Genomic DNA, 25524 nt, shown 5'->3' with positions numbered 1-25524 from the left:
TTAGGGACAAAACCTGAACTGCTGTCGGGACGGGTTGTTGTAATGAGCACCGTTCGTGTTGGAACGGGAAGCGTGATGATAACCCATCGACGTGTGCTCAAACCTTCCCCTTACGAGACAATCATGTCCGACGACAGCGTTGATGATAATCGTTTTGACGAGTCGAGTCCAATGTAGCACGGCACGGAAAAAAGTTTCATTTCGGTTGGGTTAGTTTTTCCGGTGAAGCTGGGTACTCGCTGGGGTTTCGCTGGAGTGTCATCCGTTCGGGGCCGTACCGTACCAGGAACCCCGACCGTTTCGCATCTGCATTTATAAAGCATAAATTTATCTGCATTTAAAACAAACCCGCCCCAAACTCATGCCGTCTCGAGCGTGCGAACGGCACTAGGAAAGGGAGAGGTAGGGAAATGGCCAAGCGGCTTCTTGCTGGGCATTGCTGACCGGGCAGGCGATGGCTGGCAGCTTCCGAGATTTGGGTTCAACCGAACCGGTGGGGGGAACGCGGAGCAGAAAGACATTATAAAAATCTTTCCAGTCGGTCGGCGCCACATTGTCTGAAGTTGGGGTGCCTCCGATAGCTTTAGAATCTTCAAGCCCGGGTGTATATCGGCACACTACGTAGACACACATGTACACATAAACACATACAGACTAAGTCTGGTTGATCTTGGGGTGTATGTAAATCCTTTATTTATTCAACATTTAGTCGAAATTGGTGCACTTATTGTTATTGTGATCAAATCATACCGTGTCCTAGTAGTAGCCGTCGGCTAGACTAGTCCATTGCTTCAGCGTCCCGCAAATGGGTTAGCCGGAATGGAATGACTGTGAGAGAAAGATAGAGAGAGGGAGAGAGATAGACAGAAACCATCCAGTCACCCAAGATGCGACACTTTTCCGCCGGGCAATGCGTTGTGGCGCTTATCGAGTGGAAATTGAAATGATTACTACAGCTCCCAAATTTCACACTCATGAAGAGGCACGGCAAGCCGACGATGGAAGGTGGCAAACAATCGTAAACGCCAAGCAGACGCTTAGAAGAATCCGTACAACTTGTTCTAGTGCGTTAATTGATGGCGGGGACAAGTTCTACGGTAGTGCGATTTCGTTCATTGGAGCTCCACGTGACTCTAGGCCAGTGATCTTAAATACGGCTCCAGCTGGAGGTTCCTGAGGGACGGAAAGTTCTTTGGCGGCCGTTGTGACGAAAAGGACATCTAGGTTGGGGCCTCCAAACGCGACGGATGTTACCTGGGCCACGGGCAGTGGTATTTCCTGGACAACTTTGGCGGTCCTGATGGAAGAAAGTGGACGGTTGAGTTAATGGTGCCGGTAATTTACATGTTGCGCCTAGAATGATTAAGATGTTATTGTGATCTTGTGATGCCTAAAAGATTCCAAGAAGTTATCATTTATCAAAAGCCTTTGGCAGTTCAACTGAGAAAAAACTTCACCCCTCCATCGCGTTTCCAGAAGCATCTACAGTGGTAAGATTAGAGCCAGAGCCGACCGATTTCGAATCAGATTTGTCGCCATCTGCAATCTCCCACTTCACACCAACGACACGGCCGTCCACCGGCAAGGGGCTGGTGCCAAAGTACTTTGAACTCAACACTTACTCTGGATTTATCTTGATGATTTTCGAGCCGGCAAACACGGCCACGTACAGGTTGCCGTCGGCATCGCTCGTCATCCCGTCCGCAATGAACTCGGTGGCCGCCTCGTCATCCTTCAGCTTTATCAGCACCGTTTCCCCACCTGCATGAGCATGCGGGCGATAAGGCGAATACACAGCGTTAAAGGCCTGGGACCTGGGACTCTGCCCACTGCCGCGGGACCCTACACTTACCCAGATTGCCCTCCGCGTCCACCGTGTACTCTTTGATGTCGAATGCAAACGAATCGATGTAGTAGAACTTGCCGGTGCGCGCACTCCAGGTCAGGCCGTTCGAGATGTGTACCTTGCTCTTGAGTGGTACCATTTGCCCGCGGCCAGCGTCGAACCGGTACAGCTTGCCGTCGTCCATCTCGAAGTGATTGCGGGAGTCCTCCGCCAGCATGGTGCCAGCATACAGCCGACCCTGCCCGTCCACCTTGCCGTCGTTGAACCGGTGGTCAGCTTCCTCCTCGCCCAAATCGGTCAACACTTTAACGATCGAGGCCGTCTCGGAGCAACCATCCCAGCTTACCAGCAACAGCCGAGTGCCGCTACCGACCACAAACTCCCCCTTGCGCCCCTTAACGGGAATGACGAATGAAGCATACGTGCTGCCCTCTGGGGTGTACCGCGGTGGGAAAGTGTGGGAATGTTAAACTTTCTTTAGGCTGGAGTGAGACCTTTGCGGCCTTGCAGGAAAACAAGCTTACCGATCTTGGCGGAGTAGGTTTTATTTTCCTTCCAGTCGTACCGGTGCAGTGTGCTGCTGAGAATGCAGACGTAGTAAAGGCTCTGCGACTCACCGTCCCAGTGTGGAGCTTCGCCGAGCTGGAGGAACGGCCCGGGCAACACATCAACCTGTACGTTCGCCATCGTCGGAGAGTCAAAATTGAGTGATGGTTAGGAATTGGGCAGAGCGTTGGCGAATCGTTGCAAATCAAATTGGGAGCTTATCGGCGATAAATGGAGGGCAGATAGCGTAAAAAATAGCAGCTATATGCGATATGCGATGCCAGTTTGTATTTGTGATAATATAGGGTCATTAAACACGTTTTTGAACGTAGATAATCTTATCTGATTTATTTGGGTTAAATGCTTATAAAACATGATAAGCTACCTTGTTTGGTTAAACTATGAACTATTTCTTATCTATTTCTTATAATCAACAAATGTAATCATATTACATAAAAGTCGCAATGAATAATAAAACGCAATGATTTTGCATTCTGCAGTAGGTTTGGTTTTTACAATTCTCCCAGTTTTCCCGTCAATTTGCCCGAGAGCGTGCTTCGCTTCTTGTAAGGTCTTACCGCGAAACGAATGGAACACATATTTGCGCTATCGACGCTAATCAATATCGACTTCCCCCCGAGCCATACTAATAACGCTTTGAATGCTAATAGACTTATCAAATAACAAACAAATAAGCAACCTCGGCCCCGACCTGTTATCAGATTGCAGAGCGGGAGTGGAGAAAGGCCGAGCAGTTTCTATAAAATACCGGCCGCCTGTCCACCTTCGAGCTAGTATTTGCAAGAGTCAGACAGTATGGCTGAGAGCTATCGGGTGGCAGCGATACCGCCGTACACGGAGCTGGGCGAAGGACCGCACTGGGACATTGCCCGTCAGAGTTTGTACTATGTGAGCCTTACCGATGCGTTGATCTACCGGTGGGACTATCGCGAGGGCAAAGTGTACTCTGCATCGATCGGTGCGTAGGGAGGGATTTTTCCCCGATACTGTCCCGCTTTGTATCGTTTATGATGAGTCCATTTTGGCCGTGTTTCCCAACAGATGGCATACGGTTCGCAACGTTCATCGTGCCGGTGAAGGGTAGGTCGGATTGTTTCGTCATCGGCGACACGATTCGGTTGCTGGTGATACGGTGGGACGGCAAAGCGTCCAAAGCGACGATTGTGCGGGAGCTGGCGTGCCTGGGACCGGACCATGTGGACAATCGTTTCAACGACGGTAAGGTTGATCCCTGGGGCCGGCTTTACGTGGGTTCGATGCTGAACGAATCTGCTGGCAATCCATTCGAGAAGGCAACCGGTGCACTGTGGCGCTACTGTGACCGTACCGGGCAGATGGTCGAGCAGGACCGGAACATGTACATTTCGAACGGGTTGGCCTGGAATCGGGCGACGAACAAGTTTTACTTTGTCGATTCGGGTGCGAATCACATCAAGGAGTACGACATCGATCTGGATGGCAATTTGAGTAAGTGCGGCAACGGTGTTGGATCGGAGAAGTTGTGCATCATTGATGCAGTGTCTTGTGTGTGTTGTTTGCAGTCAATCCGAGAATATGGTACGATTTCAAGCCGGATGGGGCCGATCCGGGCTATTTCGGCGACGGTATGACGATCGACAGTGAGGGCAATCTGTATGTGGCGTGCTTCAACGGTTACAAAGTGGTGAAAATCTCTCCGGAGTATGTATATGATTGTAGTTGCGCATTCGAGAATGTGTGTTTTGACAAGAAATATGTTGTGTCTTTTCGATAGGAAAAAGATTCTGGCAGAATATAAAGTTCCAGCGAAACAAGTCACATCTGCATCGTTCGGAGGACCGAAACTGGATGATTTGTTTGTGACGACAGCGGCGAAGAATTTGACTGGACCTCAAGAGGAACCGGCCGGAGCGGTATTTAAGATATCCGGAATTGGTGCGAAGGGATTGGGAATGAATGAGGTCGTGCTGAAGGAATAAAATTGAGCTTAAAGAGTTTTGGTATTTGTTGGAAATAGTTATCACTATAGTTTGGATTGGACATATCACCTTCATATTCTGGGCAATGGATGACAAGCTCGGTGTTGGGAAAAATACAGTTAAGCACACCTAATTACTTCAGAAACGTACACTCAATCCAAGACTTAAAGGATCGCTAAGAATTGTCGGTAAACACAATCCGAACGTTTGCTTCGGAGCAGTGCTATTTTTATTTAAATTAAGCTTATTATGAGCTCAAGCTTCAAGCAAACTGCTTCCATCGCCAGTACCAGCAGCAGTTGGAAAGTATTTCTAAATCAAACAACTTCCAGCTGAGCAAGAGCTGCGCGTTGTTTGATATCTACAGTGACAAAACGATCCTTGAGTTCCTTGATGCTCCTTGTTCTCGCGCTTTGCAAAATGCAAACAGCACAATTTTCGCTGGAAAAAAATGGAAAACTTTTACTAGCAACTGCTTCTTGAGACGCGCAGAACAGTCGGGGAAGGACAGACAAAGGGGTAGTTCCAAAGGACAAACAATCCGGACGCCGGAACTCTGCTACCCGTTGGCAGACACAGTGATAATGAATAAGAAATATTGCTGATGATTTATGAAGAGACCGAGAGAGAACTTTAAGGAGACGGCCAGAGTAAAAAGCCGATTTTCTAATGAAGCGTGACATTGGACAGCGTTAGGTAGAGTACGACGGAGAAGTTTGGAAGCCGTGTCTGGAGGAACATTTAATTATTCGTGTCCATTTGTTGCTGCTGGTGCTTCCTTGAAGCTATTAAATGGACCATGGAAGGGAAGATGGCTTTGAGGTGACTTTAATTTCCTTAAAACAGTAAATAAAAGTGTTCAATATTTAGAGTTTTCATATATGCAATCCTCGTAACATGCAAACGATTGCATGAGGAAAATGAAATTGCCAGTAAAGGTTCGTACGAGCCACACCAGAACCGATTCATTCGGGAAAGTAGCAGCAGAAAGTAATTGACCCTTTCACGTAGCGACATCGGATCAGGTCGGTCATGTGGTCGCTATGAATCATACACACGGTGGTCCGTGCTGTCAGGCGGGAAGGACGAAGAACACGCGGGTACACGCTCGTCGTACGGACAAATATTTGCCATTCCGTCGAGTTCGGGGACTACGATATGATTTACTGCAACCTTTCGCACAGTTGCAGCAGCAGCAGCAGCAACCCGGCTAAGCAGCCGCTGAGTAGCTTCGCGTTGATTTATGGTTCGGAAGAAACTTATAAGCTTAGCTTTAGCTAAATGATTCCTCATCTCCATGCCTCCCGGGGCACCTTTCCGGCAGTGACAGCTTTCGCCCGAAGCCGAAAGCAGTTTTTGGGGTGCACCGCGAATGCAAGGGGGATGATACATTCTGCACCGGGAGCGAAGGTCGCCGGATTTCAATTCACTTTAATGGGGTGCTATGTAGTAACAAGGATGTGGCAAGCGTAAATGTGTGTGTGTGTGCGTTTTTTTGCTCTCTCGCTCGCTACTGTCTTTCATTTCCACATCGGAACTGGCAACCAGAGCTGCTTGTTACTAGGTGGGGAGTTGGCGGGAAATCTGGGAAATCTGTCACCGTTGCATTACTTTCAGCGAAGCATGCAAGTGTTATCCTTTCCATGCTTTTTCCCTGCCGAGTTATCTTTTGCAGTCAATCGGAGAATTGTGTTGCAGCTAGTTGGCTGGTTGGCGGGTGCACTTTGTGCCGTTGTTATCCAGTACCTTCTATCGGTTCTTTTGACATCGAATGGTGATATCAAGTATCTACTTTGTTACTGGACCAACGCGGTACTATCTGTGCTGTTTGCATTTCCTTCCAGTGCTTTTTAGCTTTTCAGTGTGATCTTTTTTCTATACAAATGCGCTGACGTTTAAATTGATTATGAGTGGTTTTTTAACGAAAGAATAGCTTTTATCAAGATAATAGGATGAATGGGAAGCGCAGATGCATTGAAAATTGGTTTTGCAACAATTGAACTAAATGGATTTTCAATACTTATCGCTCATCGCAAGCATGTAGACGTAGTTGAGTATGTTTTTAGAAATGCCTTAAGTTTATGAGTAAAAATGGTCCATTTCCCTCTTAGACACATGCCTCTCTTTAGGCGATGAAAAATGGGAGACGATTATTACAATCGCACTACACTCCGGGGGATGATTTTTCGATACATCATTTAATAAACCAACACCGTTGCGTAAACAAATCACCCAACACCCCCCCCCCCCCAACCTCTCCCTGGGCCCGAAAAACTTCCCGTCACGCCACGATAAGATCATGATTGACTTAAGTACTGCGGTATTAGCGAGGTGATAAATTTTCCCACAGCAAATTACCATTTCCGAGCACGTAATTGATCGCTTTATAACGCATCGCATGCTCACCTACTCCTGGTGGAAGGTTTCGAGCAGCAGTCTTTTCCCGTGGCTCGAGCTTTCCACCAACAAACGGCAAGACTTTGTCAACGCAGCGCGATGAAGTAAGCAGCATCCGTTACTGTAAAGTGTCGTACGAGAAGACAGGACGGGAAGATAAAAAAAAGAAGGAAGCGCACTCTGAGTGAGTGTGTTTATCTTTTTAATCTCATCACATCGCGTTCGCCTGACAATCGGTGTCTTGTCCGCGTGACGCTGTCGTCAGCGAGCTCATCATTGCTGGAGCTATGGGGAAGGATTCTCGCTTTTCCGGAAGTTGCGGAATCGGGGTGTAGCCAAAAAGTGGGGCACAGGAAATGGTCGGACGCGCAAGGAAATGAATGATGAAAGTTGCCTTCATTGAAGGTTATTATTCATTTTCCACCATTTTTCTTCGGCTCATCTCCCGCGTCTCAGCCATGGCGGTTCGCGAGAGTGGGGAATGGGGGGAAAAACAAAAGAAAAAGATTATGGGTTGGCGCATAAAATGTCTGAGCTGGTGCCTGGAGTGTCACAGCTTGCTCGGTGGTGGATGAGCTTTGTAAAATTTATGCTGTAAACAGTTATATCTTATTACGTGTAAATTATTTATAAGCTGGTAACCACATTAGGCAGCAGACGCTTCATTGACTGTTCGGGGGAAGCACATTAGCGCGTGCTATTGGTGGGAGGAGGATTCTGAAAGGTGGGAGCAAGGCAATTCATCAAATAGATCGTTCTGCATAAAGGCAGCTATTACATGCGTATGGATGCAAAGTGGTTTGATACTGAGTATGACATGAAATAAAAAAATCATCATTTCAATGTAATTGTATAGATGGTTTGCATGACCTCAATTCAAGTTAATCTAAAATAGAACGTTCTGAATGTTTTAATAAGGCTATTTATTATTTTAAGAGCATTGAAAGCATTTCATCCGACTGGGAATCCCCATTGCTTGCTAACGATGTAAAACACTCCAATTCAACTGGGAGCATCACCACCGGATGTTCAATACATTCTGATGGGACCCAGGCAAAAGGGGTTTCGCCCACAGGAAAACAGCAACGCACTCGTGGTTAATGCCGACTTTATTAACGCACCTTGGTGGCCCGTTCCTGGGTGGTCATCGTTTATCATGGAAAATTCTCCAGAGTGTCGTACAGCAAGCAAGCAGTTTGTTCCCGAAACCGCCGAAAAGAACGTCCTGACGTCCGGATGCGAAAATTATGGAAAGTAGTCCAAAATTTAACGTTACCCATGTTCTGTGGTTGCGTACAGGGAGTACCTTGTTTTTCTCTTTTTGCTATCTGTTCATACGTATTTCTGTCTCTCTTTAGTCTGTTCATCTGCGCACCTCAAAGGAAGATCGTTGCTCTTCGGGGGTGGTCTCGCGCGTTTTCTCACTCACTTAATAAATGCTGGGAAACCCTCCAGCGGTCAGCGAGTATGATAAATGCACATAAATCTCACGGCCGAGGCGAACTTTTGCCACCGGAATCTTGCTGCCCGTCCGGTTCCGGTGGTATCACGATCGTCCGGGATATCTGTGTGTGTTTGTGTTCAAACATAATGCGACCTCTTGCCTATTCTGCAAGCGAATTGCCTGTAATGACGATGTCTTGGAAAACGGCGAGGTTCTCATTTGTGCGTTTCTTCGGTGTGCTCCCTGCAAGGGGCAAAGGCGACACGCCCTTGAGCCTTGCTCTGCCACGTGCCGTACGGTAAAACCACTGCGGGGGTTACTTCAGTCACAGGATCACCTGGGAAAGCCTGATGAAGTGTGCCTGCTTTTGGTGCCAGTGGGCACGAACCGGGGCTAATGGGCCGAGTTGGAATGACATTCCTTGACCCCTGTGCGAAGGCCTTCAGCAGGGAATACCCAACCCAGAAGCTTAATCGTGGAAGTTTGCCTCCAAGGTGGTTACACGTTTTTAGTTGCAAGATTTATGCATGTGAAATGAAGCATCAGCACACCACCATGCGCCAATGCTGGCCAACGTGCTGGAAGAAGCTGGGTGAAGCTTTTCGCTGTAACTTTGAATGAGTGCAATAAATTGTGAAATCATTCATCCGTCGGGCAAAGTTCGGGAAAGAGAACGATCATAATTATTGGTACCAAAGACGGAGCTGATCGTGTGGGGTCTGAGGAGAGGGACCAAAGTGATGGTGAAGGAGACGATGGAGGCCTGCTACATGAAAAAAGACACTTGCACTTCCTATTCAAACCCCCCCGGAGGTCGGCATGAGCAGAGGGACGGCAGGGCAGAAAATTTATGCAGGGAATTATTTTGCGTGTTGATTTATACGGACATAAGCTGTAAGGTTTGTGTAAGGCCGGAGTTCTCCCCATCAGCACTCCTGCCTCTGTCTTATGGTGCATCACGATGTGGCATTCTTCTACGTTAAATCGCACTCTTTCTCTCGTTCTCTTCCTTTACAACGCCCCACTCCCCGGGTTGTAAGATGGTTACGACCTCCAGCGAAATCACCACTACCGGGGAGACATTATTGGGGACAGGAAAGGGTCGGTTGATGGGGCTGCTTGGTGCCAACGGGTGAAGGATGGTGTAACTTTTGGCAATGGTACGACGCCGCGATCGGGAGAAAAAGCCACTGGGAAGAAGCAAAAAAAGACGCTTACTCGCCAAACCCTTGGCCCACCCAAGGCGCCACACCGATCGTCGGGCTGGGCCGCATTCTCCCGGCAGCTTCTTCCTGGGCCTGGGCTGTTGGTGTTGGTCCCTGTCATCAGGGACGATTACGGGTCCCGGTGTCGGACGTGGAGCGTTGTAAATGTTGCAGTAGTTAATAAAATATTACTTCTTCATATCGCCCGATAACCCTGCGTAAGTCGGAAATTGGGTTTTGGGTAGTGGCCAGTACTATTGTGCACTGCGATGGCTTTTGTAGCTTTAAGAAAGAGGTAAAATGCGTTTTACAGTGTGTATGATGATTTTGATAGAAGATTATTGAAAAAAATATTGCAAACAGAATCATTTGAAAAGAGTATTAAAGAATTCGCATGGCGAATACTACAGTTATCGAATTATTTAAAGTATTTTTTTACAATCGTGTTGTAATTTGCTTCTATGGACTTCCACACTGTATCCCAGCTTTAAAGAGATGCAACGATAGTCCGTTTCTGTAGTTTTCTTTTGCCCTGTTGTGCCTTGGTGTTGTATTGGCAATAATTCTTGATTGCAAGCGACAAATAATCGGCCGCTGGTGCAACTGCTAAAAGCCGAGTGGCATACGATGACAGGCGTCCATTCCGCTGTAACACTGCTATAGTGGTCGAGAGCACCATAGCGCAGTGCCGAAATAGAACTGAAGTTAGAATAGGAAGGGCCTTCAGTTTGGGGAAGCAAGGAGGGGGTCCAAGAGATGAGGAAGAGCGTCCAACCGAACGGGTTACATGGTTTATGGGGAAAGTTGCGAACAGCGCTTACACTTATGAGAGAAGGGGGAAGCATAGAGCGGTTGTAATTTTTATGTACTCGCCAGTCTCAGTTGAAGTGTTTTTGGAGGATGGGGAACGATGCAACAAAAAAACGGTATAAACTCTGTTGTAGCTGGGAAAAATGCTTTCGAATCTGGTTTTTTGCATAGCAGATTTTATGAAGAGCTGCCAAAATGAACTTTAAATTATTCGGCCGTAGTCAGTGTATCAGTTTATTAGAGTCTGCTTAATTGGTTGTCAGTTTTGATAGCCGGGAATATAGAAGTGGATTTAATAGAATTTGCATATTGCAGCAAAAATGCATATTGCACGGAACGCTGCGAGTAGCATATTAAAATCAATATTATCATGAATTTCATGATCATGAACAGGGCCTGTCTTGTGGTACAGTCGTCAACTCGAACGACTTAACAACATGCCCTTTATGGGTTCGAGCCCCGAATGGACCGTGTCCCATGCGTAGGACTGACTATGCTGCTAAATAAGTCACTGAAAGCCAAGCCCATTAGTGGTACAGCAGATCTTGGACGACAACAGTTGTTGTGCCAAAGAAGAAGAAGAAGAAAACTATCATAAACATATGAACGTGTCAGAACAATAAAACACAATAAAAACCGCTTGTTTTACAGGTGAAAGTGAAAGTTTCACCTTAAGAATGAACTCAACCCTATTGACGACGGTTCTTGTCCATTATCGACCATTCTATAAATCAATCGCAACATCTCACTTATCGATGACGATCGATTTCGGTGGCCCAAACCCTTTGGAACTATCACTGGATTCTAATCACTGCGGCAGTGGATGACAGAGGACAAGCACATAAAAACCACTCCCTCTATACAGATGCACGCTTTCCAAAGGCTCGTTGTTTATTGATATTAGGCTGCTCGAAATGGTCCCACCCAAAGACGTTTTCAAATGAGAGACAAAAAAACGGGAAAGACAAACAAACTCCCGGTCCATATATCACGTTCAGATCACACAGAGCGCTGGTCTCAGGTCCATTCACCCGCACTGCAACTCGGCTGCGAATGCATTCGGAATGCACCGTCGAACGGTGTGGGTGCTTGTGTGTGTGTCTTTGCATGCTCGTCCAATGCAGACGAGCGGTGACGAACGGAGTGAAAAATGGAACAGAATAAAGGTTCTAAATTTATCGATCATTCAGACGGATCGGGAAAGTGCTGGTGGTGGTGGTGGTGATGCTGGTGGAAAGGGAGTTAAAACCTGTAATCCCTCAACCATTCGAATGGAGCGCGAGGTTCTCCATTCATTTTATTCACTTTTCCTTAAGACCCGATAAAGCGAACGGGAAAGTGCAGCGAAGGAATAGGCAAGATAGTTTAATTACCCGTCGTTGAGATTGTTTTTTCCGGCCCATCCCGTCGATCGCTTATGCAGATCGTTCATTAAAATGGAATAGTCCAAACAGCGTACTGTTTGTCCGATGGACTGTCATCCATCTTTACAGCAAGGCTTGATGGTGGTGATGTTGGTGGCGGTCAGAGCCAATCGGCATGAGAGCGGGACGGTGTCGTCTGGCGGCTGCTACACTAATGTTGTCGAATTTGAAATTGATATTCGAACGGCGATAGAACGTGGCGGGTCGTACGATACGATCATGGGCGGTAAATGGATGGACAAGAGATTATTGGCTTTTTTCTTTGGTTGGGAGGGAAAATGAGGTACCGTGTCGTGTACGAAACCGAATCGAAATCATTTCGGGGATGAGTCATGAGGGTTTTAAAGCATTCGTGGTACGTGCTAGGTTTACATGGCCGGTTGGTAAATCAAAATTCCGTTTCTATCGAACAACCGGAGAGAAAGCAAGAGAACCACTATGTTCTAGAAGAGGTTTAGAATTAATAGCTATTCTAGAGAGCAATTCTGAAGTAGTTTTTTTCAGTGGTTCAAACAGAAACTTCATGCTCAATTCAGTATTATTCCCATTCAGTGCATCAGAAACGTTTGTGGTTTGGATGCGCCTTTGAAAGTGCAAACTTCTTTCCATTCAATTTTGATTGCACTTGACCGGAGTCGGAAGTGGATGCAGAACAATGCCTTGCTAAATATTTATACGCCAGTGGCTTTTCCGCTATCTAGTCTATCATAATGAAGTCCTGCGGTTATGAGGCTCTTAGTTGTGGTCAACCTACTATTGCAAGATTTACGATGATTTTGGTTTGTTTTAGAACGATTTAGCGTGTGCAGCCGCAAAGATCAATCAAGTGCATAACTGAACTTAAAACAAGATTCGTAACTTAAACATACAGCAGCACATTTACATATGCCCAGAAATACCTTGAAATGAGCATCACACTAAAATGGACATACACATTTGCGCTTTAAAGCGTTCTTCCAAGAGGCTCTTTTAATGCGATTCCCGCAGTGTTTGGTGAATAAACACTTACCTAGTTGAAGAGTGGACTGTTGGACATGTAAACAGGGCCTGGCGGTACGTACTTATTACGTATTCGTTGACTCATGGACGCCGAGTGAGTGGCGCCATCGATTGTTTACACCTTTGAGTGATATGTTGGAGGTGACGATTGTTTCTCGGAGGTTGTTTGAAGATCAGTCAACTCATCCATCGTATGGTGCAGTGCATATGACATTTGATTGATTTTTACCATCTTGTCTGAACTATGTTTGCACTGATTTAAGCACATTTTGGAGACATACATTTAACTCTTGACAAAATTAATCCATTCAAATTCCTTCCGATGCATTCTAAAAGTAGCAATCAATCAGCATCATAGTATGTTCCATTCTATTTTAACATTGATATCATAAACACGGCCCCGTCCCAACGTTATCGGCGCGACTCTCGGCTTAACCCCTCGAACCGAAAAAGCTGGGAATAAATCTTTCGATTCAACCCCCAATAATAATGATAGATCCGTGCGTGAGTACACCCATCGATCCCAAAGCGCATACTATAGCGCTGCCAACAGTGGTGGACAGCAACACCGGGGACAAATTATGTCGGTATTAGCGTATCTCGTGGGGGATAGCAGTAAAACACAAACCCCGTGACGAGCGCGATCGGTTCGGGACGGTTTAGTAGCAGCTATCGCGTTTTTTGGCCTTTGAAGACGACCTAGTCGTAGTATCGTAAAATAACGAGAAGAAAAAACGAACGCGCGTTAGGTGACATTGTAAAGTTCGGAATCGATCTAATCCAATGCCGGAATCCCGAATGTCCCACGGCGGGCGACGCGAAACTCACGGCCAGCACAAAGGCTCAGTTTTACCATAATTCGGCAATCAATCATCCGTGCTTAAACCATAAACTCGGGGTTCCTCCTCCCGAGGGTGCAGAGTTTTGTTGCATGCGGGTGGGTTGCAGGATGGGATGAGTGTTCCGGTCCTCGCAACCGTACACACGGGGCGAATGTGAGGTTCGGAAAGTAATAAAACTCGCCGCGGCACATCATAAAATCCCGATTGACCAGATCTCGAGCGGGATGTCGGATGAGCGAGTGGTCGGCTTTGGGCGTGATAAAAATGGGACCCAAAGGTCGAGCAGACGAGCATGTTAGAGGAAAACATGCGAACATTTCGAAGGAAAAATGACGTGGGAAACTATGAAGATGCAAAATAAAGCAAACAATTTTTACTCTTCTGCAGGTTTTGTTTATTTTTTTTCGTGAACCCACAGTCCCACATACGCAGTCAAATTACTGCACTGTTTTCCTTGCAATGATAATGCGATTTTGTTCCCAATACTTTGTACTGCCCGCGAGACTGCAATCAATCAACTTAATGTGCGCCATTAATACGTTAAACGAGCAATTATAGAGAGTGCATTGTGGAGCCTTGGCGATATATTGTTCAGCGAGTGGACAGTTTGCTGGACAGTCGAGAGGCTTTTTAGCAGTTTTTTTTTCGCTGAAAGAGGAAAAAGCCGTAAAGGATGAGTTTTAAGTTCAATAAACCAATTTAAAAAGTTGATGAATGCACCAAGGGACATTATGCCAGCATATGGTCAGTCAAAGACAATGGACGGCGCAAGTCGCAAAATCGGTTCCAAGTTTTTGGACACACGGACATCGATGATGAATGGACTTTGCAAAAAGAAAGAAAACGGTTTCCCCCTTGGGCAAATGACACGATGTCGATTTAATTTATTTTTCATTTGTACTGACCAATTGTTTCGTGAATCATTGCATGCGATCGTTTGGTCTTTCTTCTCGTAGGGTGTGTACTAACACCATGCATCATTATCAAGGGAGAAAAGCCTCATAAATAAACGGACATAATGCGAGTGGAGTTGCTATTTCATAATCTAGAACTAGATGTTAAAAAGCAAAAAACAAAGATCCAAAGAAGATGTTGTATAAAAGTAAATTGCATATTAAAAATCCGATAAAATCACAAAAATTCTTTGCTCTAACATACACACAAGAGCATGGAATATTTCATTCATGCTTCTGCTACTGCACAAAACGATTTCATTAGCCTTATCTGAAGAATTTCTCCAAAGCGATTGAAATTAGGGTTATATCTTTGCTGGAGGTAAATAGCTGCTTTCAGAAAAAAAAACCCAGCAAGTTCTTTGTCTTCGAGAGCGTTCCCTTTACGGTTTGGGAGCAGTTTCCTAACAACCCCATACAAGCCGTTTCGTGCACTGAACGGAAACATGCTCAAATCACCTCAACATTCCCGTTGACAGTGAACAATGTTAACGAATAACGAACAACTTTGTCATGCATTCTTTCCGATCTCGTCTTCATTCCAGGGCAGGATAAGATCTACCTACACGATGCACCTGAGCATGTGTATGAGTATGTGTGTGTGTGCTGGTGACAGCAACCGTACCAAGATACACGACTGCTACGTCTTAACACACTCACTCCCTCGCTCAAAGATGAACGTTTCTCTTTGGATTTAAAACTAATGCCCAAGGCACCTTTACCCCGTCTTCCGACCGTGTTAGTTCGTGGCATCGAATGTCTTGTGGAGAGCGAAAGAGTGTGTGGGTACCTCGTCCGTATCCTATTCCTGGCCTGGTGTTTTGTTGGTGGAAACTCGTTGACATCGAGCTGACGCACCGGAACCCGGGCACAAACTAGACTAAATATGGAGACAATCCAGCTGACAGATATTGATTGTACTCTAGATTCTGGTATGGATGCGGTGTGGATGAAGGTGGGATACTATGGTCGTCGGTGAACCGGTGCAGGGGAGGTGCTGTGGTGTTGCATGTGATCGTAAAGTTTGATCGTAAAATTATACGGAAATGACTTTCGACAGTTAATTAAATAAAACCTTGTATTCGTGGTGGGGAATCGTGTGTGTCTGTGGCTAAGGTAGAACGAGAACATGGTTACTATTTAGCAGTTACTCAGAAAGGTGTATAAAGGCGAGTTTTGATGCTCGTTCAGCCGTGCTTTGAAATTCGATTGTAAAACGAAATATTATAGTCTTGGACTAAGTTGGAATAATATTTAAGTTTGATGAGAAATAAGACCCACAACTCAAACCTGTCGTAGGATTGACATGAACATGGACCAATCTACCATTTCTCAATCTCCACTCTACCATGGCTGTTCGACGAGAACATGATACATTCCCGAACGATTCTGGAGTATGAAATCGATGCAGCGAAAAGTGCAACATTCCCGTCACTGATGATAACACTAACAATTCCCGCCGATGGTTGGTAATGTTGGAGTTAACGCACTCGAGCTCACATCAAAAAACACAATCACGAGTTTAGCGTAAAAGAGAAGTAAAGTTGTAATGTGATTTCCTCACCATCTTTTTCCCTCCGCTCAACTGCTTCGTAGTGAGCTGGAATTGGCCAATTTTTGTGGACCAACTTTTGACCGAATTACGCTTCCTCACTTGCGATGCGTAATTATTCAATTTCAGTGTGTCCAGCAATCGGGGCGACCAAACGGAGAAGTGTAGTAAATTTCCATAATCTCCCACCGTGACCATTTCGGTGGCGTTCCCCGGTGTCTCCCCCCCCCCATCGGTGACATAGTTAACAAGATGGCAAGATCTTCTGTATCTGTGTGCGTGCGCGTGTGTGGGTCTGTCTGTGCAATTTTGGCTTTTGGTTTAGCCGCCGCCTGCCGCGAAGGATAGGGCGCGCGATGGGAGAAGAATGTTCATTTATTTTCATTACCATTACACCTCATAATGACTGTTATCGCGTGAAATAATTATCCTAATTAACATAATTCAGTACCATCTTTGGACACGGTGTCTCCGACCAGGGGGAAAGAAGGGTAGGCTGAGGAAGAGAAGGGTGGTGAAAAATAAGAGTAGGTTAGTTTTGAGTTTGAGTTCCCCGACCGAAAGATGATTCAGTTACTGGAGAATGTAATTTAAATTTGTGGTTTTTGAGGATGGGTTTAATGTTTCTTAAGATGACGAGAGAGAAGAGAGCTTGTGCTTTAAGAATGACTGGTGCTTGTAAAAAAAACAACACAACTTTTAGTGTTTAAAAAAAGACACCTTTGTTGAGCGCGAGTGTTCTAAATGACGGGGTTTGGTAAGCTCGGAGCATAATTTGATTGTCATCGCAGCCTACACAAACAATTAATTCAACCGACCCGGCTTTGCAACATCCTTCATTGCAACACTTGCTGTTTGTTGACAGTGTTTATTTGCTTCCCTTTCAACCCTTGTCGGTTGATGCGTGAACAAAAGGAAGCTTCTGGTAATGGTCCCACGACCGTCCCGCGACAAAACGGCTTCCAGAGCAAAAATAAACACTTTAACAGCAGAGCGGAACATCGTCCTGTGTCGGTACGGTCGGCATCGAAAACAGGACACTTCATTAATCTAAAAATACTGCTTAAACGGAACCACGGAAACGGGGTACCGGTCAGCGTGTCAGCCGGTCGACGTGGCAGTCCCCAAAACGAAAGCGCACCGAATTACTCCCATCACCACTGCAGCAGGGGGAAGCTGCATCGAGGGAGGATTGAAGTGCAATTGTGCATCGCAACACAATCCGACAATCTAGAACATCTGCAGAGCGTCCGAATTGTGTGTGTGTGTGTGTGTGTGTGATTACGTATGTTGGCAGCATGTTGTTCGGGGGCGGTTTTCCGCAGCCATCGGCACCCGGTTTGCAGTTTCTTAGCAGCGCTTGACCGAAGGGGGAAGGAAATGTTCTATTTATTCCGCACCGTGACGATTGTGAAGGAGGAGGCTTGGTTTTTTCTTCCTCTCGCTGGCTAGAAAACCTTTTTCTTTTGCTCCTTTTTCTTTTTATTCCTCATGCTTTTCCCTCAGCTTCACAGGCACTATTGATAGAGACGATATAAGCGGCACATTGAGGCCATGTATGAGGCCATGATTTAGTTTTATCGCACCAGAAGATGGAGGTGGTTTGGTAGATGGTGCTCGAAAGGCAGTGAAAAATCGACCTAAATTTTCACTCCATCTCGCTCCATCTTTTTCCTCCTTCTCCATGAACAGGATAGTACAATCGTCAGCCTTTTCGGTACTTTACTTTCTTAGCAGTTCTATTGAAGGTTTTTCTTATCCAAACCCTCTCATTTTACCTTTTTCCCTTCTTTCGTCCCGAGCTGAAGACAGTTTGGTTCGACTTTTTATTGGGCTTAGTACACCCCCTGCCTAAGTAGTGTGCATCGGTGTGTATGAGTGTGTGTGTGTGTGTGTGTTTGCTAAATTTTTTCACCCTTCATCTTCTTCCTAAAAGAAAAGAAAGCACTCTTCAGGCCTCGACTTTCCACCGTCTTGAGCACTCGCACTGCCTTTCCATCAGCCTTTTTTTTGCACCATTCGTCTGCCACTCATCGGGCTGGTTCCATTTTTCATCTCACCAATCAAGCAATTCACGGCTTTCCACACGGCTTTCGGTGGGTAAGGCTGGTGCGTTGTGTGTTTGTGTGCGCAGCGGTACGGATTGTTTGGATTTGTGTTGGTGGTTATCGTTTATCATTGTGCCTAGAGAGTAACGTGGGTTTAAAAACGCACTGGATGGGGGTTTTTTTGAAAAGAAGTGTATAAAAATGTCGTCCTTTTTTCCCCGCTCAGTGTACATTTTGCGAGAAGGTTTTGTGTTCGGTTAAAGGAACGTTTCCTTGCCACTGGGGCAGAAGAGCGTTTGGAAGTGATGTGCCGTCCGGAAGACTTCCTGCCTAACCGTACTTCGCGTAAAGTGTGGCAAATTAAATCGCTTCCCATCGTTCTTGTGCTGCTGCATTCGAGGCAAAGCTTTTCTTATGGTTCGAAAAAAATAATGAAAAAGAAGTATGCTGGTGCAATGACACACACACATACATACCGCGTCGTTCCGTGAAGCACAATTGATAGAAATGATTAAGGAAGTTTGGCGGAGGAGAACAAGAAAAAAAACTTTCCCACCGCAATAAATTGCCTCTATCGAAGAGACGAGGGCCCATGTTTTCAATTTCGTTCCACTTCCGTTCTTGACGTCGTACCCGGGTTATGACAATCGATAGTAGTTTCGCGAAGGAAAACCCCCCCGGAAACCCTTTTCCCATCCATTCTGCTTTTCCTCCCGTTTGTTTGTTCACAAAGAGCAATTTTCACTATTCGTCGATCGTATTCTGCCGCCGCCGCCGCAAGCCGAGGGTGAAAATAAAATTCCCTATAAAGTATCCTTTAACAGGGCCAATTTATCTGAGGCGAAACTGCTACAAACAATGTTCGAGATGTGTGTGTGTGTGTGTGTGTGTGTGTGTGTGTGTGTGTGTGTGTGTGTGTGTGTGTGTGTGTATGCCTGTATCCACCCTTCCCAAGACGTGTTAGTGTAAAATATATTTCCCACTCAGTTGCTCCAATTGGTAAGCGTCGTTAAAGAGAATAATTTCGAAAGTTTGCAAACGTTTTGCCCGCAAGCAGCACGGTGGCGAAGAAAACAAACAGCGCACAGGCAGGGCAAGTGAATTGTTATCGGGAAAAACGGAACCCTTGCAGCCGCCCTGCAGTTGGGCGGGGAAAGGCTGCTGGAAAAGAAGTTTTGGTGAAAGTTTAAAACATGTTTGTCTTGACGGGAAACACACAGGAAGTGTCGGGACAGATGGGGGTTTGCTGGAAAGTGCCGTGTGTGTGTGTGTGTGTGTGTGTGTGTGTGGAGGTGTAAAAAAACGAGAGGTGGGAAAAAGGTCCTCCCAGCAAGCAAGCGGGAAGTGCATGCGATTTTGACAAAAGGGTGGTGAAATAAATGTATCTTCGCGGAACAGCCAATTATTGTTTGCTGCTCGTTAACTTTCGGTCCAAGTTTTCGCGTACGGTTTCATCTCGATTCGGTTCAGGTGTGTGCATGTGTGTGTGGGTGAGAAAGTTTTTCGCCGTCGGGCTGTGGGGGGGGGGGGGGGTACATGTCATTGTTGGAAGGAAATTCAATCATTTACTTACAAGATGGTTCGATGATGCAAAGGAAGAATAAAAGCAAGCAGAATTGTTACCAAGTGAAAGAACAAAATTGAGCACAAAACATTTTAAACAAAAAACGAGTTTGAATACGTTTGCGTAAAATTCAACGACAACACAGCGCGCAACATAAATCTTTCATCAAAATCTTTCAACCGGGGATAGCATGCAGATGATTTAAAAACTTCTTGCACAGCAGCTTCTCGAGAACGGGCAAAGTAAACTTCATTCAAAGTATCACTTAGCCAAACTTGCCGAACCACAATCATTTGCAGCCTCCGTCCCAGCCGCCAATGGGCACCCTTCCCGGGCCCGCCTTCCCCCGGCTGACACTGTCATCTGACAGGGCTGCCTTGGCTTGCACTCTCGCGCGCCGAGACAAGCTGGGTGTAATGGTCGTTGGGTGAGTCGGGTTGTACGTAGGTGAAGTTCTCTTTCGTGTGCAAACTGATTGCACCATTATTTATGAGTGTAATAAAAATTAACTTTCCATCCGTCGAAAAGTTCCCATGGCTGCAGCGTTGCCCGCGCTTGTGCTGGGGTGGGGAGGAGCCATGGCGCACAAGTCGTGCTCTAGTTATGCTGCCAAGCGCCAAGCGAATATGCACGCCTACCTGTGGAGGATGCACGCGAAAGATGCAGCACAAGACGGAAGGGTGAGGGATTTTTTCTCGCTTACCCACACCACAAGCAATGAGAGAGGATGGTTCGGGAAGGAGGGAGATGCAGTGGTGAATGGTGGCGATGGAGGGAGCTATTTAAATGGTCGCCATTAATTTTGCTACAACCACTTTTTTATTGATTTTAAATCCTTACAAGAAGCTTCGCTCTGCCGCTTCTGTATGTATAAGAGAGTCGTTCTGTTGGGTCGAAATTTGAGAATGGCATTTTGTTACCAGAACGAGAAGTTAGTTTACTTGCAATGTTCTACACAGTGAATCTTTAATGTTCACTGTTTTGTAAAATATTTTAATTGGTTATTGCGAGTATTGCGCAAAACAGAAATAGCAATCATAAACCAACAATTTTATGAAATTCAACACCATTCTGCTCAATAAACCGCAAATTAATTTCATAATGGCACAAAAAAAAACTAATCAACATATGTTTCACTTTAAGTGTGTGTGTGTGTGTGCAATTATTACACATCACACAGAATTCCAATTAATGAGAGTAGGTTTTACACACTCAGCGCTACGGGCACACTTAAGGATTGTCTCTCTCTATTGAAGCGTTCCCATGCGCTTCCAGCCAACGCTGGTGACACGATGCAATCTCATTACCGCGGTTTCATTAGGTAGGAATATTAAATTTTATGCATCTCGTCGAATAGCACACTGCAACACACATGCACACACACACACACACACCACAACCCGTATGGGAAGATGTTGCAGCATCAGCAGTGTGGAGCGTGTCGGGCAGTATTTTAGGTAAAGTGGCTTCTTCCAACAAACCATTAAAATATGAAGGAATTTATTTATGAACAATACGGTTAAAAGGATTTCGGTCATTGTTGTGTGTTGGTTGTTAAAGTGACTGCAGTTATCTGCAGTAGTAAAAGTGTTGGTAAAATCATGCAATCATGTCTTATATAAATGCTTAAAGCACATGTGGCAAGTATATTTGTGCAGGAAAAAAGTTGTCTCTCTCATCATCAAATTCTGTAAATAATGCAATTTAATATAAATCTTATAAACATTGAAACATTCAATAGATTTGTCCCTGAACATTCGTATGGCCTGATGGGAGCCAACTAAAATGTGCAATTTTCCCATTTTCAGCAGTGTTGTTATTTTCCAGCGCCAACCACGTGCGTATGTTTGGATTAATTAGCCAATGTGCGTGAAATATGTCCCCCTCTGGTGCGTTTCAATGCAATGGAAAATTGCGTTGAAAATACTCGACTGGTTGGCTGACCAAAAAACATCGCAACCTTCCCCATGAATGCTTGTTGGCACGTGGCACATTTGCCGTTCGAAATATTGAAGGTAATTAATGAATGTGATAAATTATCCCTAGTGACCTCCATTCTTTGCAACCAGATCTTCGTGCTAGTGCACTCTAAAAAAGGTTTGTGGAAAATATTGGTATGTCTTTTGACGAGCTGCGGTGCGTGAGCTCGACTTTGCTGACGATTCGATGACGCTTTCAGTGACAGAAGGGCTCCTCTTCACAAACTGTTTTATTCCGTACGAAGAGGGCACCGGTGCAGCAACGTAACGGGGTGATAAATTTCAATCTCACGCATGCCGCACGGTTAGTGATTATGCATTTGTTGCACTGATCGAGCAGAAGGGTCTTCACCCTTCACCCATGAAGCGCGGATAGGGCAGCTACACTTATTGGAGCATATGATATTAGATCCTCTCGATCCCTCAATCGGCTTAAGGGAGCACAAAGCTAATCACACCCAGATCGCGACAGAAGGCATAAGGTCCCGTATGCCCCCCCCTCTGTCTGAACCGGTGCAGATCGTAACAATTTATCGCGCAAGCACACTGGAGCGCGTTAAAATCATCCGACATCATTATCGTGCCGATTGTTTATGTGCCATTTTCAATGAGCAAAGGAACGCTTGAGCGGGCAAAGGGTAACAACACATGGTGCATGGTGAGTTTGATGAATTTATGATGCCGATGCTGCTTGTTAGTCGATTTGTTTTGACGAACGTAAATACTGGTGTGAGGTGCTTCGGGGCGGGATGGGCTCATAATCGTGGCAGGTTGACAAATTAGAATGCATTTTATTATGCCGGCAGAAGAGTTTTATGCATTTCGGTGCAGGCTTAGTTTGGATAATTACGTGCACGAGCGAACTGGAAGAGGAACCGTGGCAATAACTTGTTTTATTTTTGTATCTTTGCCTTTGAGTATTTTAGAGTGAGCTAAATTATTACCAAATAAGGCCGGAAAAAACTCGCTGAGATTGTTAAATCTCGAAATATCCCAGACTAATGTACGCTTTGTCGACTTTTAACTGTTATGTTTTAAATTTCTCTTTAAGTAATAAAGGTTCTGTTAGTATAGTTCTGTATTCAAACACATCTCCAAAGAGAAGAACTCACTTTGGTAACTCATTTTCTCCGCCTGTTCCCCTACCAATTGCATAAAAGTAGCTCAAATCTCTTGCACAAAACACAACTCACATTTATGCTGTTCTCCGCTCATCGCACAGCATAAAATTCTATGCTGCGCTCAGTTCTATGCTCTCTCTCTACCCCACTCTCCCCGTGATTCGGAGAGCGTGGTAGGCATGTTGTCACGCTCTCCGCATGCTCTCGGACCATCGATGCTGCGTTTATGCAACATACGATCCGGTCAAACAAACCTGCCGTCCGCTCTCCCGCCTGGCCTGGCAGCAACGGTTGTCACATAGGAGCGGTCGGGCATTCGGGGGCAGTTCGGGCACCGTTCTGTACCGACGAGCCGAACCGAGCGGGCTGAAGCTTTCGAGGACTTTCGGCCCCAATGCTCGGGACGGTACGCGCCATTCGTACGCGGGACTTCGTGCCATCGGTATCGGGATTTGGCCAGCAGCCGTGTGTCACAGCAGACCAGCTCTGTTCACGTGCGTGTGAACGTGTATGTGTGCATTGCTAAGGTGGGTGCATGTGCATATGAGTCTCTGTGTGTGAGTGTGGTATGTGCGCCAGTGAATTTAACAGTAGCGCCCATTACCGTTGCTAATCTGTGATTGTGATCGAATAATGGATGAAGAAGGCAATTAATTAAGTTCACTAAGAACGTGCATCGGTTCACTTAATGGGGCGGTTGTGGTTTGTGTGTGAATCTTCCCCGAATCAGATACAAACCGGTCAATCGACTTGCAGTGATTGTTCAACGGGTCGAGCCCCTCGGAAGAAGCAATCAAACCACCGACCACGTGAAACGAAGCAAATGGGCTAACTTATGCATTATTAAACTCTATTCCAAGTGGTACGGTTCCTTTGCAGTGCCTGCGCGCATAGATCTTGCTGGACGTTCATCATTCAAGGAAGATACCCTCGCCAGTATGGCGCATTACAGCAAAACAGAATAATCGAGTGTCTCGTAAAGGATAATGCGTTTGAAATGAAATGAAGCCATGACTTTTGCCCGGTCCCCGTCCAAAACGAAGCAGCACCAATTTCCATAAGCCTCTGCGTGGCCAGTGACCATAAAATAACCAAGTGTCTAATGTCCTTTCGGAATGGCTTTGCGCCCTTCTGTTGTCCAATTCTCTTAAGTAGCTCTTTCCTCTATTTCACCTTTCAGGTTCCCTATCGTAGTCGAAACTAGTGACCTTAGCGTCAGTGCGAAGTGCGAAAAAAACGGTGGAGTTTAAGTGAGTGCCAGTGTGTCATAGGCTGACAGGCTAAGCGTTGGCGGAATTTGCAAGCGACTCGCGGTGCGCTGATCCGTTTGATCGATACTAGCGAGCAAAGCTCGTCATTAACAGGATAATCTGGCGCAAGCAGGCGGGCGTCGCAGGTAATTTGAATGAATTTCCCGGTCGCCTAGTAGCGATTCGGCTGAGAGTTTCGGTCGTGTGCATGTGTGCGTCAGTGACCGTTGCGGGGATGCGTTGCGTAGCGCACTAATTTAATTAGTGAGTTTGTTCGGGTGGCCGTGCTTCAAGTCTGTTGACGGTGGAAGAAAATTTGGAAGCGATAAAGTTGTGATTTGTCTTGATTTGTGTTGGTTTGAAGTGAATGGTTGTGTAGAAAAAGTGAAAAGTGTCCATCACGTTCCTTTGATTGAAACGCTTAAGTTGCGCATAAAATAATCTTGACGCGTTGTATTAAAGCCAAGTGTAAGTTGCTGGAGTAAATTAAAGCAAAAAAGAAAAACATAAAACACAAGCAAGTGAAAAGCCATTGCCTAAAAGAAGCGGATAAAGTGATAAAGCGACAAAAGAATATTCAGCAAAAGAAATCATAATAAAACACAGTAAGAAAACGATAGCAAAAAAAAACGAAACAATTACACAACCGAGAAGCGTTCAGCAGCAAAGGCAACCGAAAAGAAAAGGATTACTTGAAAATATTATTCTTTCATCAGTCGGAAAGTGTAGCAAAAGCAGCAGCAGCAGCAGCAACGGCAGTGTAGCAGCACCAACGGCAGCAAAGGATAATAAATCTCTTCCCTTTTTTTCGCACTCCTCGAGCGCGAAGCTTGTCGGGTTGGTGGTTTAACGGTTCCTCGGTTACTCGGCCACTTGGCTCAGTAGTGATTCTTTTCCCATTCACATCCTTGCGTTTGGGTGTACCAGTGTGAGTGGGTCCTAAGTGTGTGTGTGTGTGTGAGTGAGAGTGTTTCTTCGTGGTGTTTCGTGGTGTCCATCCGTGCAAAGGAAAACGCCGTTGCTGGATCTGATTTTCGTCGCTTGGGATTAAAGCAAACACCGCGCAGGCTACCAAGGCCTCTATAATGATTGTGTAAGTAGGATGCATAAAATATGGTAACGAATGGTTACATGGCGCTTTTGTGGTGGAGAAACGAAGGACGCTTTGTCTGGCTGGCGGAATTATATGCTTCTGATTGTTAGGAATTATGTAAGATGAGCATTTTACGCGCCATTCAATTAATATCTTTTGTCGTTTATGAAATTAAAATGGGATCATCTTTATTTAACTAATGAAGAAAATAATTTTACTGTTATTGTAGGTTTTACTTTGTAACAATACAACATAAACCTGTTACTAGGTGCAACAGAATTGTTAAGATACAACAGTTAGATACCGAAAACCTTCTATTGAGCACTAACATTCTGAGCAGAACGAGAAAGTCCTTTGGCTCTTTTGAGTTCGCAGAACTGTTATCATAACCAACGTCAACTCCATTTGGACCCAAAGATTATACCACTTGCAGCATCTTCCCAGGGGATCGAGGTGTGAAGCGCAGCTTAAG

The 25524-nt window shown here is 45.6% G+C and overlaps 3 protein-coding genes across 8 annotated transcripts in view; 2 read left to right on the top strand and 1 right to left on the bottom strand.

Moving 5' to 3' along the window:
• Positions 1–668: 668 nt before the first annotated feature.
• On the bottom strand, positions 669–2786 carry LOC120958460 (regucalcin-like). Its single transcript, XM_040381291.2, has 4 exons — positions 2371–2786; positions 1853–2278; positions 1623–1761; positions 669–1297 (listed from the first exon to the last, which is right to left on the bottom strand). Exons 1-4 carry the CDS (start codon positions 2531–2533, stop codon positions 1093–1095), a joined length of 933 nt encoding a protein of 310 aa, XP_040237225.2. The 5' UTR covers positions 2534–2786; the 3' UTR covers positions 669–1092.
• Positions 2787–3174: 388 nt separating this feature from the next.
• On the top strand, positions 3175–4412 carry LOC120958459 (regucalcin-like). The gene is made up of 4 exons (XM_040381290.2): positions 3175–3371; positions 3455–3880; positions 3955–4093; positions 4167–4412. The coding sequence occupies exons 1-4, from the start codon at positions 3209–3211 to the stop codon at positions 4369–4371; spliced, it is 933 nt and encodes a 310-aa protein (XP_040237224.2). The 5' UTR covers positions 3175–3208; the 3' UTR covers positions 4372–4412.
• Positions 4413–23062: 18650 nt separating this feature from the next.
• LOC120956826 (protein madd-4) overlaps positions 23063–25524 on the top strand; it is a 118789-nt gene continuing 116327 nt past the window's right edge. For 2 of the 6 annotated variants that reach the window (XM_040378583.2, XM_040378582.2), the window contains exons 1-2: positions 23063–23236; positions 23890–25052. The gene's annotated coding sequence lies outside the window, so the exon portion shown is untranslated. The remainder of the gene's footprint in view (positions 23237–23889; positions 25053–25524) is intronic. The other 4 variants (XM_040378584.2, XM_040378580.2, XM_040378581.2 and 1 more) reach the window with 3 other exon arrangements.

The sequence above is a fragment of the Anopheles coluzzii genome, chromosome 3 (genome assembly GCF_943734685.1).
Source record: "Anopheles coluzzii chromosome 3, AcolN3, whole genome shotgun sequence".
Taxonomy (NCBI): domain Eukaryota; kingdom Metazoa; phylum Arthropoda; class Insecta; order Diptera; family Culicidae; genus Anopheles; species Anopheles coluzzii.
The sequence above is the reverse complement of the archived record's forward strand: the minus strand, read 5'-3'. Positions and strand labels throughout refer to the sequence as shown.

Coding starts and splice junctions, on each gene's coding strand:
- LOC120958460 (XM_040381291.2), bottom strand. CDS start 2,533: ATGGCGAACGTACAGGTTGATGTGTTGCCCGGGCCGTTCCTCCAGCTC. Junction 2,279..2,370: donor AACCTACTCCGCCAAGATCG/GTAAGCTTGTTT, acceptor GGTACACCCCAG/AGGGCAGCACGTATGCTTCA. Junction 1,298..1,622: donor ATCATCAAGATAAATCCAGA/GTAAGTGTTGAG, acceptor TTCTTCCATCAG/GACCGCCAAAGTTGTCCAGG.
- LOC120958459 (XM_040381290.2), top strand. CDS start 3,209: ATGGCTGAGAGCTATCGGGTGGCAGCGATACCGCCGTACACGGAGCTG. Junction 3,881..3,954: donor CGATCTGGATGGCAATTTGA/GTAAGTGCGGCA, acceptor TGTTGTTTGCAG/TCAATCCGAGAATATGGTAC. Junction 4,094..4,166: donor GTGGTGAAAATCTCTCCGGA/GTATGTATATGA, acceptor TCTTTTCGATAG/GAAAAAGATTCTGGCAGAAT.